The 13,964-nt window shown below is 48.6% G+C and overlaps 1 protein-coding gene across 1 annotated transcript in view; it reads left to right on the top strand.

Moving 5' to 3' along the window:
- The window catches only part of LOC120917906 (neural-cadherin-like), a 94,824-nt gene that overhangs the window by 73,973 nt on the left and 6,887 nt on the right, over positions 1-13,964 (top strand). Inside the window, exons 16-18 of the mRNA XM_040329502.1 lie at positions 2,366-2,509; positions 5,059-5,342; positions 6,947-8,558. Coding sequence (XP_040185436.1) covers positions 2,366-2,509; positions 5,059-5,342; positions 6,947-8,558 — 2,040 coding nt within the window. The remainder of the gene's footprint in view (positions 1-2,365; positions 2,510-5,058; positions 5,343-6,946; positions 8,559-13,964) is intronic.

Raw genomic sequence — 13,964 nt, 5'->3', positions numbered from 1 at the left:
GGAAGAGAATCTGAGGAAGCCGTGGAGAAGTGAGTGCGGGGGGGACCGTGGAGGGGTTCGTGCGGGGGGGGGGGACTGTGGAGAAGTGAGTGTGGAGGGGTTCGTGCGGGGGGGACCGTGGAGGGCTGAATGTGGGGGGGGGGGGACCGTGGAGGGCTGAGTGCGGGGGGGGACCGTGGAGGGCTGAGTGCGGGGGGGGGACTGTGGAGGGCTGAGTGCAGGGGGGCGACTGTGGAGGGCTGAGTGCGGGGGGGGGGACTGTGGAGGGCTAAGTGCGGGGGGGACATTGGAGGGCTGAGTGCGGGGGGGGGGGCGTGGAGGGCTGAGTGCGGGGAGGAGATCGTGGAGGGGTGAGTGCAGGGTGGGGGGGGGGGCCGTGGAGGGCTTAGTGCGGGGAGGCACCATGGAGGGCTTAGTGTGTGGAGGGACTGTGGAGGGCGGGGGGACCGTGGAAAAGTGAGTGTGGAGGGGACCGTGGAGGGCTGAGTGCAGGGGGGGGGGCCATAGAGGGCTGAGTGCGGGGGGCACCATGAAGGGCTGAGTGCAGGGAGGAGATCGTGGAGGGGTGAGTGCAGGGGGGGGGCGTGGAGGGCTGAGTGCGGGGAGGCACCATGGAGGGCTTAGTGCGTGGAGGGACTGTGGAGGGCGGGGGGACCGTGGAAAAGTGAGTGTGGAGGGGACCGTGGAGGGCTGAGTGCAGGGGGGGGACCGTAGAGGGCTGAGTGCGGGGGGCACCATGAAGGGCTGAGTGCAGGGAGGAGATCGTGGAGGGGTGAGTGCAGGGGGGGGCGTGGAGGGCTGAGTGCGGGGAGGCACCATGGAGGGCTTAGTGCGTGGAGGGACTGTGGAGGGCGGGGGGACCGTGGAAAAGTGAGTGTGGAGGGGACCGTGGAGGGCTGAGTGCAGGGGGGGGACCGTAGAGGGCTGAGTGCGGGGGGCACCATGAAGGGCTGAGTGCAGGGAGGAGATCGTGGAGGGGTGAGTGCAGGGGGGGGGCGTGGAGGGCTGAGTGCGGGGGGGACCGTGGAGGGCTTAGTGCGGGAGGGACCGTGGAGGGCTTAGTGTGGGGGGGGACCGTGGAGGGCTTAGTGCGGGGGGGGGGGGACCGTGGAGGGCTTAGTGCGGGGGGGGCCGTGGAGGGCTTAGTGCGGGGGGGGACCGTGGAGGGCTTAGTGCGGGGGGGGACCGTGGAGGGCTTAGTGCGGGGAGGGACCATGGAGGGCTTAGTGCGGGGAGGGACCATGGAGGGCTTAGTGCTGGAGGGGGGCCGTGGAGGGCTTAGTGCGGGGGGGACCGTGAAGGAATGAGTGCGGACCTGGGGGGATTTTGTTTGCCACCCCTCCTAAAAAGTTTAGCACCAGCCGCCACTGCTCCTCCTATCAGCATGCTACTTATCAGCACATTAACTGATTGGCTGCTTGTGCTGCTTCTCCCACTCTCAGCCTGAACTCGGCTGTACAAAGACTACAAGTTTAAATTCAGGTAGTTACAATGCTTGCTTGTAAACAAATGCATTTAATGACATGTTAATGAATACAGAGCTGACTTCATTTGTGTCTTTTTTATGTCTTTTATATCTGCCTGGAGTTTATCTTTAAGCCATAAGTGGCTTCATTTGCGTGTTTTTTTTTTTCTAGTTGAAATTCGGAAATGAAAACGATAAAAAGCCCCGGGGGTCATATTATTACTATAAGACATACCGCTAATTATAATGCAGTTGGGATGAATCTGTACTTTCTCTTTATCCCTTGGGTTGTAGAAGTTCCCCCTTCAAAGGGTTAATAAAATGTTCCTGATTGAAATTTTGTCTATGGAAAGAATTCTGGAATAATGGGACCATCACCATTAAAATGACATAACTAGGGTAGGTGGAAAATGTATTGGAATAACTTACATTAATAAGATACATAGATGGGGAAAGTGAATGTATTTGTGCCGGGCTGCGGGCTACGCAGATAGATGCTGTGAATATATAATGGAGTTTTTCTGCGTTTTATTCTCCTTTGAAATTGCTGAGCTCTGAAGCTGTGTAAATTACCCCCGGACTAAACGGCCTTATTGGGGCGATAGGCCGAAAAATAAAAAGCTTGTGACATCAGAAATCAATTATCTGTGTGTTATCTATTGAGAAGAATCGCTTTTGACGTCCGTCTCCCTCTTCAAGCGCGTTCAGGATAATGCGGCTGTGTAAATTGTTCTCTGCCCCCCGGGGGCCTGTTCCCGTATCGTCTACATATTAGTTTTCATTTAACGCTCTGCCCGACAGGCAGAGAAATTGCAGCCGACAGAATTGGCTCACTCTGAGTTTTTTTTTTTTCTTGTTTTTTTTCTTTCCTTAATTTCCCTTTGCCTGTTGTCTTCGCAGATACGGCCTACGTGCGCATTTTTATCAGCGATGTCAACGATAACCTGCCGACCTTTGCGCAGAGCACCTACTATGTGAGCGTGGATGAGGACCAGGATGTGGGCACCGTGGTGGCGACTGTGAGCGCCAGTGATCCGGATGAAGGTACCGTGACGTTGGAAGGTGGAGGTTGAAAAATGGGCAAAGTGGGAGGTATTTTGGTGTTGAATTTAGGTGGGCCATCAAGGGAGAAGACCTTCGGTCATTATTATGCCTTTGGTGTCCACCATCTGAAAATTATAGTTCCCTGGTCTGTTATGCTAACCTGTTGACTTTACCATCTAAAGTCCTCAATCCGGGGACTGTCCCCGGAAACCGGGGATGTCTGGTCACCCTACTTTAATACCATCTAGCCACGTGGAAGATTGGGAGAGATCAGGAGAACCTGTGGAAAATCTTCATTGCTTGCTAGTTTTGGGTCAATAACTCAAGGGCTCGGATTCACAGAGAACGGGCGCACATTACCCCGCCGTAGCGCATCTCAATGTACGCTACGCCGACGCAGCGCAGAGAGGCAAGCATGAAATTCAGGAAGCCAGTGCTCCCAAAGCTGCGTCGGCGTGGCGTAGATTTCGAAGGCGCGGGCCGGTGATCTGCCGTGCTGGTTCCAGGTATCACGGAAGTTCCAGCGCATGCGCGAACTGAGGCGCAGAGATGGTTCCAGCCATCGGGAAAGTTCCGTCAAGCACTGCGCAGGTGCAAACTTGCTGACGGAAATCCCCGAACGGCGGCCGGCATCCAGGGCGACGTGGACTTAGAGGAAAGTGGCCAGTCGGCCTCACGTCCTCGCTGCGCTTGGACGGCTCGCTTCGCTCGCTCGGCCTCCTGGCTCTTTTTTTAACATCCTCCAATCCACGGGGATGTTAAAGAATGAGCCTGGATGCCGGGCGAGGTTTGGGGATTTCCGTCGGGAAGTTTGCGCCTGCGCAGTGAGTGGAGGAACTTCCCCCATAGGGGAACATTGAGCACAAGTCACCGGCGTAGGTGGAAGTGGGCTTGCCTCATGCAAAGCCATGCAAATAAGGCGCGACCCCATGCAAATGATGGTTTGAGAGCCAGACAAGTACGTTGAACGAACTGCGCATGCATCCTGTCGTGGACACATCCCGTGCGCATGCTCATAACCACGTCGGAACTACCTTAGATATGTCGGACCACTGCCTACGCCATGAACGTAATCTACGCCCATCCAGACACACGTCCGACGTAAACTACGTAAAAAACGCTGGCTTCTGTTCCCTGATGCAGACCTTTACATGTCTGCTGCTGAGTTACACCTCCTTTATGGGGCTTAACTTTACGCCGGACGTACAACTTATGCGCACCTCTCGTAGCCTGCGTCGAGCTGGCGCAGGTTCGTGAATCGCCATATTTTCCTCATTTGCATATTTGAATGGCTGATCAATGGCAGCGCCACCATGCGGCCAGCGTAAATGTGCGCCCACCCTACACCAGCTTAGGCAAGTTACGTCGGCGGGATTAAGCCTGTTTTTAGGCGTATCTTAGTTTGTGGGTACGGCGCACAGATACGACGGCGCATATTTGCACTTACGCTGTGTATCTGGAGATACGTCGGCACAAGTGCTTTGTGAATCCGGGCCAAGGTTTTCAAGAAGGATGGTCAGTGGGACAATTGAATGGTGTGCTATGAATGGAGAAAACCTTCAGACATTATATTGTCTTTGGTATCCACCATCTGAAAATTATAGTTGCATGGTCTGTTATTCCTACCCATGGGCTTTCATACCATCTGAGCCACATGGAAGACCAGGAAAGCTCCTATAAAGTCTTTATAGCTTGGTCATTTGGGGTCAATAACTCAAGGCATTGAAGAAGGGTGGTCAGTAGGACAGCTTGGCAACTACCAATTTAGCATTAAATTTAGGTGTGTTATGAAGGGAGAAAACATTGCCTTTGGTATCCACCATCTGAAAATAATAGTCACATGGTCTGTTATGCTAACCTGTTGACTTTAATATAAGGTGACCAGATTTTGAAAATGAAATCCGGGGACATATTTCCTTTTTACAGGCTGATGACCCTTTGATATGTTGATCTTATGCAAGTCTACCTAAGTGTGTTAACCTAATTGAACTTTTCAAAGGGTACACTGTTTACATACTTAAGGATGATAAATGACCATTGAAGAAGTATTTATTGATGGTAATTAGACTTGAGGGGGTCACAATAAGATCAAAGAGTATTTTGGTTTGACCTAGCAAAAATTCCTTCTAGTGTACTAGTATTTCAGTTGGGACGATTCAAGCTGGCAGTCAGTCTTGGCATTCTCCATGAAGTAGAGGGCCACCAGTCTAAATATAGTCTAGGACAAATGAGATTCTGAAGGCTACTGTTCGTTGTCATATTTACTCTGTTGGATTTTGTCATCTGTTGCAAGTATCTTCTGGACTTTATTGTGTCTGAAGTTTCAATAAATGCATCTCTCTGGAAGAATCGGGTTGCTGCGGGAATTTACTCCTCATATTATGCAATAAAACACTTCTAATTTTAAAAACTGCAGTAATCCATAGGAGTCAATCAGAATCCATCTTGTATTTGTCTAAGCACAGCAGACGCAAATTCTCAATGATCCCTTACTTTACTTGAAATAACTAATTTGAATGTGGTAAAGAATATCATTTTTTTTTTTTCAGGTATGAATGCAAATATCCGATATCAAATCACATCAGGTAACATAGGCGGAGTGCTGGATGTCAACCCAGAGACAGGCGCCATTTTAATTGTGCATCCCCTGGATTATGAGGAGGTGAAGGTCTATGTGCTCACCCTGTTGGCATCTGATGGGAAATGGGAGGATTATGCCACTGTGACCATCAGTGTGTTGAACAAAAATGATGAGGCCCCAGTCTTTTCTTTGAACGAGTATCGGGGAAGTGTCGCAGAGGCGCTGGTTGACTTGCCAGTGTTTGTGCTGCAGGTGAGATTTTTTTTTTCTGTTTTCTAAATGCCATTTACTGCTCCTGGTTCTTAGTCCAGCTTTACATTATCTATAATTCAACTGGTTCTTGTTTAATAAATGGTAGGGCACCCCAAACTTTCCCATGCTCACCTTAGACCAATGGGTCTCAACTTTATTGAAACTTGGGCCCAGTAAATTCTTCCAAAACCTTTTATGTGCCAACAGTAAAACAAAATAAAATAAACACAATAAAAGTATAGATATGTTGAAATGCTAAAGGGATCTGGATGGGGCTGGGTAACACTGGGGGGATGAGGGTACTGGCGGGGGTTAGTGCACTCTTCAGCAGACTTTGGTGGCTCCTAGTGTGGGCTGAGGCAACTGTGGGAGATGGGGTTTCTGAAAGGGGCTGGGTGGCACTGTGGGAGTTTGAAGGGCCCTCTGGGAGGTTGTGGGGCACTTAGGGAGCCTGGGGGCACTGTGGGAGGTTGAGAGGTACTGCAGGCCACTATTGAAGATTGGGGGCATTATGGGAACTGGAAGGCACTGGGAGGGTAGGGGGTATGCAGCTGACTGGAAGCCCAGGAAGAGGAAGGCTGAGGCTTGAATATTGAGCACTACTGTCCTGGGTCAACTTAATTCTCTCCTCTCCAAACTTACTTCACCTTACAAAATTCACTTAATGAAATAAATGGTGTCTAAACAACCTAATGAATTCTCTCTAGAAATGCATGGGGAATCTAGAAAGTTCAAAATGCTAACCACAACATTCAAGGCCATTCACAATATCGCCCCATGTACATCACCAACCACATCTGCAGATATTGTCCAAATCGTCCCCTCCGCTCCTCCCAGGAACTCCTGCTCTCTAGCTCCCTTGTTACCTCCTCCCATGCCCGCCTTCAGGACTTCTCCAGAGCCTCTCCCAGCCTCTGGAACTCCCTTCCCCGGTATGTCCGATCAGCCATTACCCTGTCCACCTTTAAGGAGATCCCTGAAAACTCATTTATTCATGGAAGCCCATCCCCCACCCACCTAACAACTGTCCATGAGCCACCCCCATCAAATCATTCCCCACAGCTATTACCTTTTGTATCACCACCCCCTCCCTTTAGAATGTAAGCTCTACGAGCAGGGCCCTCATGTACCTTCTGTATTGAACTGTACTGTAATTGTGCTGTCCCCCCCCTCTACATTGTAAAGCGATGCGTAAACTGTTGGCGCTATATAAATCGTGAATAATAATAATAGAAAGTGCTAGGTGACACCATCTAGTGTAAAGCAGAGCAAACAATGTTTCCCATATACAGCAGGTGGATCTACAATCACATCTAATTTTACCCATGTAGGATTTCTAAACGTCTTAGAATACCAATGGGTAATCAGTGGGTACCCTCCAGATTCTCTACACAACTTAGGGGTATAGTTAGAATGAATGTGACTTTCATCAAACATTTATAGGTGGTAAATTTGAGTATTAAAAACACATGGACCTTGAAGATTCACCTGCAGTGAATGTTTGGTGAATGTCAGATTCTCTGCTTTATAAATATGTCCATTGTGTTTATTTGTGATTTTATTTATTTATTTTTTATTAATGGTTTTTTTTTCACACCACCCAGGTCTCTGCTAACGATCCAGACCATAGTGAATTGGGAGGGTTAAAGTATTCCCTTCATGGAAGTGGTGCCGAAACGGTCTTTACCATAACTGAAAAGACGGGACAGATATTTGCCCTGCAGACCCTGGACCGTGAAGAACATGCCGTGTGGAGATTTGTGGTGTTGGCCACTGATGACGACGGTGACGGTCTTACAGGATTTACTGATGTGATCATCTACGTACAGGACGTTAATGACAATGCCCCACAGTTCCTCTGCACTTTTAACATTTGTAATGCCAGCGTGGTTGAACATTCGCCACCAAGCACTTCAGTCATGGAGATGGCAGCCATAGATCTTGATGATAAAAACGAAGGCCAAAATGCCATTTTGACTTACACGATAGTGCCCAGTCCATTGGATTTGTCACGCCAAAAGATGTTTACAATAAATAATGAGACTGGTACCATTTATACAGCTGTTGGAGACATTGATAGAGAAAAGAACGATACATATTTGATTTTGGTAGAAGTTAAAGACGGTGGTGGGCTGTTGACCACAGGTACGGCAACAGTCACAGTGGTAGATATTAATGATCATGCCCCAAGATTTACTCAAGATGTTTGGACTGCAGTCATTCCGGAAACTAGTGAAGTAAACTTTAAGGTCCTTCAGGTCTCTGCCGTCGATGAGGATGTTGGAGAAAATGCTCTACTGACCTTCAGTATCATCGAGGGAGATCCTGATCAAAAATTTTCCATTGAAAATGGAAGGAAGAACCACCTGGCCGAAATAAAATTGAAAAAGAAACTGGATTACGAAAACCCTCACGAGCGTTGGTTTAATCTCACCATCAAAGTAGAGGATTTAGAGTTCTCTACTACTTCCTATTGCCTAATAGAATTACAAGATTATAATGACCACCCTCCTATCTTTAGTCCATCCGTGGTTCATGTGGCACCTTTTTTCGAAAACATAACTGTAGGAAGCATTATAACTCAAGTGACAGCTACAGATGCCGATTCAAGCGAAAATGGGCAGATATCTTACACTATTCAATCGGACTCGGATGTTCTTGACGAATTTTACGTTGACCAAAGTGGTTCCATGATAGTGGCTAAATCACTGGACCGGGAAACCATGTCACAGTATGCTCTAGTCATTCTGGCCATTGACAATGGTTCTCCGGCACAAACTGGCACAGCAACCGTGTATCTCACCCTTCTAGATGTCAATGACAATGGTCCAAGGTTTGATGGCTTGTATATGCCTGTAGTTTGGGAAAATGCAGCCTGGCCCCAGACTTTACGTATGAACGAAAGCTCTTATTTGTTGTATGTCGTCGATGCAGACTCTCCAGGAAATGGGCCACCCTTTCGGTTTTCTCTTCCAAGTGACCTCCAGAATTCCTCCGACTTCCTGCTTGTTGACCATGGAAATAACACAGCCTCAATCCAAACTCAGAGAATCTTTGATCGGGAAAAAGAGAAAGAGTTTCGTCTTCCTGTGATTGTAACCGATAGTGGGAACCCACCGATGAGCGCCACAAATACGCTAATGATAACCGTCGGAGATGAAAATGATAATGGACACAAAGAAGGCCACAAGGAGGTCTACGTCTATATTCATGGAGGTAAGAGCAGCATCCCAGGAATGTTTAGTTATTTGACTATGACTTTAAAGGGGTTGCAAAGGTTTTTTTTTTATTTTCTAAATAGATTCCTTTAAGCTAGTGCATTGTTGGGTCACTTACCTTTTTTTTTTCGATTTCCCTTCTAAAAAAAATGTTCTTTGAATTTCTCACTTCCTGTTCCTCCTCGGTAAGCTTTCCCCCATCATGCGAGCCGTTCTGGCTGGGGGTTAGTCAGCGGGCTCGCCCCCTACCTTGGGACTACATGCTTGCGGGGAGACACTGTCAACGTTCACACTTCCCCACAGGGATGTAGTCCCAAGGGAGGGGGCGAGCACGCTGACTAACCCCCAGCCAGAAAGACTCGGATGAAAGCTTACTAACTTACTAAGGAGGAACAGGAAGTGAAAAATTCAGACAAAGAAAAAAAAACATTTAGAAGGGAAATGGAAGGAAAAGGTAAGTGAGCCAACAATGCACTAGCTTAAAGGAACCAATTTAGAAAATAAAAAAAACTAATGTTTACAACCCCTTTAAGGAGAAGTCCACTAATATGTGCCATTTGTGTTCAAATATTGGATAAGTTTCATTCCTTTTGGTGAGCAATGCTGTCATTCACCTTGATGCTGTAATGAAAGTGGGTACAAACAGACATACAGTGCCTTGAAAAAGTATTCATACCCCCTTACATTTTCTACATTTTCTCATGTTACAGCCAAAAACATAAATGTATTTTATTGGGATTTTATGTGATGGACCAACACAAAGTGGCAAATAATTGTGAACTGGAAGGAAAATTATAAATGGTTTTCATTTTTTTTACAAATAAATATATGAAAAGTGTGTGTGTGTGTGTGGGGGGGGGGGGCATTTGTATTCAGCCCCCTTTACTCTGATACCCCTAACTAACCATTCCATTGACTTCAGTTGGGCAGGGTGCCTAGGCGTCACAGAGGTGGGGGCGCCGAAGCTCCAAGTGCTCCCCTCCCTCCTCCTTGTCTGTGTCCAGAGGCAGACCGCATGTAGCGAGTGCTGCGGTTCCCCACCCCGCTTGCTCTCTCCGCTGGCAACTGACAAGAGCGCATACCTCCGGCTGTCCCCGGAATCCGGGCTGGGTACCACAGCAGGGCTTATTACCGGAACACGCTCCGGCACTAGGCTCCACTAGGCTCCAGCAGTCTCCTGTCTTCCCCGCCCCCTCTGCGTGTGTCAGCTCTTCTCCCATAGGCGGTGTGATGAGAGGCTTCTGGGTTGGCTGGAGCTGCTGCCAATCATCCCGTGCACTCCCAGAAATGCTCTCCGAGTGCCACCCTCCAAGTAACCAAAGATGCCATGTATGCCCCGCCCCCTGTAATATGCTTCTGCTCCCAGCGCGCCCTAGCTACAGGGATCTATTGGACAAGTACTGATCTATGGGGACACCTGATGTGGGGGGCTCTGATGGGGGACACCTGCTGTGGGGGGGGGGGGGCTCTGATGGGGAACACCTGCTGTGGGGGGCTCTGATGGGGGGCAACTACTGGGGGGGACTCTGATGGGGGACACTAATGAAGACTTCCTAGGGGAGCATCTCTGTGTTTGAGTCGTAGCCATAGAAACATGTTTAAAGAGGAGGAGTTAGTAAGATGACCACGCCCATGTGGGGGGCGCCAGAAATATTTCTGCACCCAGGCGTCTGTGACCCTAGGATCAGCCCTGCCTTCAACGCTGCCAATTTGTTTTAAGAGCACAGTTATCCTTGAAGAATATTAAAAGATCTGGAAATAAAGGGAGCCTCGGTGTTCATTTCCTTCCAGATGAAAACACGACTGGCTTAATTTCCTATTCCATACACCATCCACCCACCCAGCAATTCAAATGATGTGTTCTCCCCCCCCCCCCCTCGCCTTTAAATCACATGAAATAATGTCTCGTTCTTCCCGTCGCTCTCCCATTGTTGCTCCGCTTGTCAGTAGAATGCCATTAATCCTTCGTTCCGCCTGGATTTTTGTGTCCCAAATGCATTATTTTGCATTTATTGGCATTCAAATGTTGCGGTCACCCTTTCGTTCATTCCTCTAATTTACTGAAAGCATTAATCTTGATGTTTTTCGCTCCCTTGGAACGTCAGCCGCGCTCGATGGATCTACTTGCCCTAATGGCAGGAGAAGCGGCGTAATGCTATTCAGCTTTGTATTCTACTACGGGGCTGATTATACAGAATGCCATGTCGCTGGTGTGACAACGCATTTCACTTCTGAAATAAAAGGTCAGCACACAAACAAGGTGTTTGTCTCAGAATTTCAACAAAAGCTTCAGAAAACAAGTTGAATGAACGCGGCTAGATGGGCAAATGAATTGAAAGCTTTCGGTCCACCAAATAATTGTTTTTTTAGGCGGGTGCTGCGGGTAGGCGTAGGATGAAAAATAGACCTTGGTGCCAACTATAGACTGCCCCCTGCAGGTTGGGTAGAGGTGTGCTGTAGAATGATGGAGGCCAGGACAGATCACTTGACCAAGCAGCTGTGACTGACCCTTCATGAATCACCCCCTAGATTCCTATGAATTTTGTAGACTTCCGCAGAAAGGTCTCCAAGGTCTATTTACCCATAGCAGACTCTCTAAAACAGGGGTGGCAAACACAAGGCCCGCGGGCCGAATCCGGCCCGCTAGGCCTTGCCATGTGGCCCGCGCAGCTCTGACGGCTATGCTTTTTTTCTTTTATCCAGCGGGCTGCAGCCTAAAAGCTGGGTCGGGTAGGAAGGAAAGAGCAGGGGGGGGGCGGTGAGGTCAGAACCCACTAGGAGGGATGAAATCAGTTGTTGCACACTGTGCATAGCATACTTCTGAGCCCTGCGCTCCCTATGCAGCGCACTCCTGAACCCTGCGCTCCCTCCGCAGCACACTCCTGAACCCTGCGCTCCCTACACAGTGCAAGAAAACTGGAGTACAGATATAACCGGCCCTTTGAGGGCAACCAAACTGCTGATGCGGCCCCCGATGAATTTGAGTTTGACACCCTTGCTCTAAAACCTTTCACTCCCGAAGAACCTTTAAATTGGGTGTCTCAAAACTTTCTAAACAAAGGGCCAGTTTACTGTTCTTCAGGAAGCCTGACTTTGACTGTTGGGAGTAAAAAAAAATCCCTGACATCAGTTGGAGAAAACAATGCCCCATCCTTGGTTTTAGTGGGCAGAATAGTGCCCCATTGTTGTTGTTAGTGGGTGAAATAGTGTTCCATCAATGGTTTCAGTGGGAGGAATGGTGCCCCATCATTGGTGTAAGTGGGAGGGATAGTGTCCCATCGATGGTGTCATTGGAGGAATAGTGTCCCATCGATGGTGTCATTGGAGGAATAGTGTCCCATCATTGGTGTAAGTGGGAGGGATAGTGTCCCATCATTGGTGTAAGTGGGAGGGATAGTGCCCAATCGATGGCGTCTTTGGGAGGAATAGTTCCCCATCAATTGTATCAGTGGGAGGAATGGTGCCATATCATTGGTATAGGTGGGATGAATAGTGTCTCATCAATGGCGTCTTTGGGAGGAATAGTTCCCCATCAATGGTATCAGTGGGAGGAATGGTGCCCCATCATTGGTATAGGTGGGATGAATAGTGTCTCATCGATGGTGTCTTTTGGGAGGAATAGTTCCTCATCATTGGCTTTAGTGGGAGGAATAGTGCCCCATCGATGGTGTCATTGGTATCAGTGGAAGGATAGTACCCCAAGGGCCAGATAAAGGTATGCAAAGGTCTGCATCTGGCCCCAGGCCACAGCTTTGCTTGCTTTTAGCCCTTGAGGCCCTATTTCATCCACTGATACCAACAATGTGGCACAATTCAAACCAATGACACCAATGATGGGTCACAATGCTTCCCAATAACACAAACGATGGAGCACATTTCCTCCCAATGACACCAATGATGGGTCACAATTCCTCCCAATGACACCAACGATGGGTCACAATTTTTCCCAATGACACCAATGATGGGTCACAATTCCTCCCCAATGACACCAACGATGGGTCACAATTCCTCCCCAATGACACCAATGATGGGTCCCAATTCCTCCCATTGACACCAATGATGGGTCCCAATTCCTCCCATTGACACCAATGATGGGTCACAATTCTTCCCAATGACACCAATGATGGGTCACAATTCCTCCCCAATGACACCAATGATGGGTCACAATTCTTCCCAATGACACCAACGATGGGTCACAATTCCTCCCCAATGATGGGTCTCAATTCCTTCCCAATGACACCAATGATGGGTCCCAATTCCTCCCAATGACACCAATGATGGGTCCCAATTCCTCCCCAATGACACCAATGATGGGTCCCAATAACACCAATGATGGGTCCCAATTCCTCCCAATGACACCAATGATGGGTCACAATTCCTCCCCAATGACACCAATGATGGGTCCCAATTCCTCCCAATGACACCAATGATGGGTCACAATTCCTCCCCAATGACACCAATGATGGGTCACAATTCCTCCCAATGACACCAATGATGGGTCCCAATTCCTCCCAATGACACCAATGATGGGTCCCAATTCCTCCCCAATGACACCAATGATGGGTCCCAATTCCTCCCCAATGACACCAATGATGGGTCTCAATTCCTTCCCAATGACACCAATGATGGGTCTCAATTCCTCCCCAATGACACCAATGATGGGTCTCAATTTCTCCCCAATGACACCAATGATGGGTCTCAATTCCTCCCCAATGACACCAATGATGGGTCTCAATTTCTCCCCAATGACACCAATGATGGGTCTCAATTTCTCCCCAATGACACCAATGATGGGTCCCAATTCCTCCCCAATGACACCAATGATGGGTCCCAATTCCTCCCCAATGACACCAATGATGGGTCTCAATTCCTCCCCAATGACACCAATGATGGGTCTCAATTCCTCCCCAATGACACCAATGATGGGTCTCAATTCCTCCCCAATGACACCAATGATGGGTCTCAATTCCTCCCCAATGACACCAATGATGGGTCTCAATTCCTTCCCAATGACACCAATGATGGATCCCTATTTCCTTCCCAATGACACCAATGATGGGTCCCAATTCCTCCCCAATGACACCCAATGATGGGTCTCAATTCCTTCCCAATGACACCAATAATGGGTCACATTTCCTCCCAATGACACCAATAATGGGTCACAATTCCTCTCAATAAAACCAACGATGAGGCCTTATTTTTTTTCCCCATTGATGTCCCAATAGCCACAGTCCGGCCCCCTTAAACTCTGAAGGACAGTAAACTGGCCCTTTGTTTAGAAAGTTTGGAGACCCCTGCTCTAGAGGCTGTCCTCTGTCCAATGCTAGACAACAGAGCTAAGCTGGTGACCTGACTGTTTTCTATCACAGATAAGGAATACAGCTGGGTCACCTCCCCGCCCCCA

This window comes from Rana temporaria, chromosome 11 (genome assembly GCF_905171775.1).
Source record: "Rana temporaria chromosome 11, aRanTem1.1, whole genome shotgun sequence".
NCBI lineage: Eukaryota > Metazoa > Chordata > Amphibia > Anura > Ranidae > Rana > Rana temporaria.
This window is presented reverse-complemented; position numbering and strand designations above follow the sequence as displayed.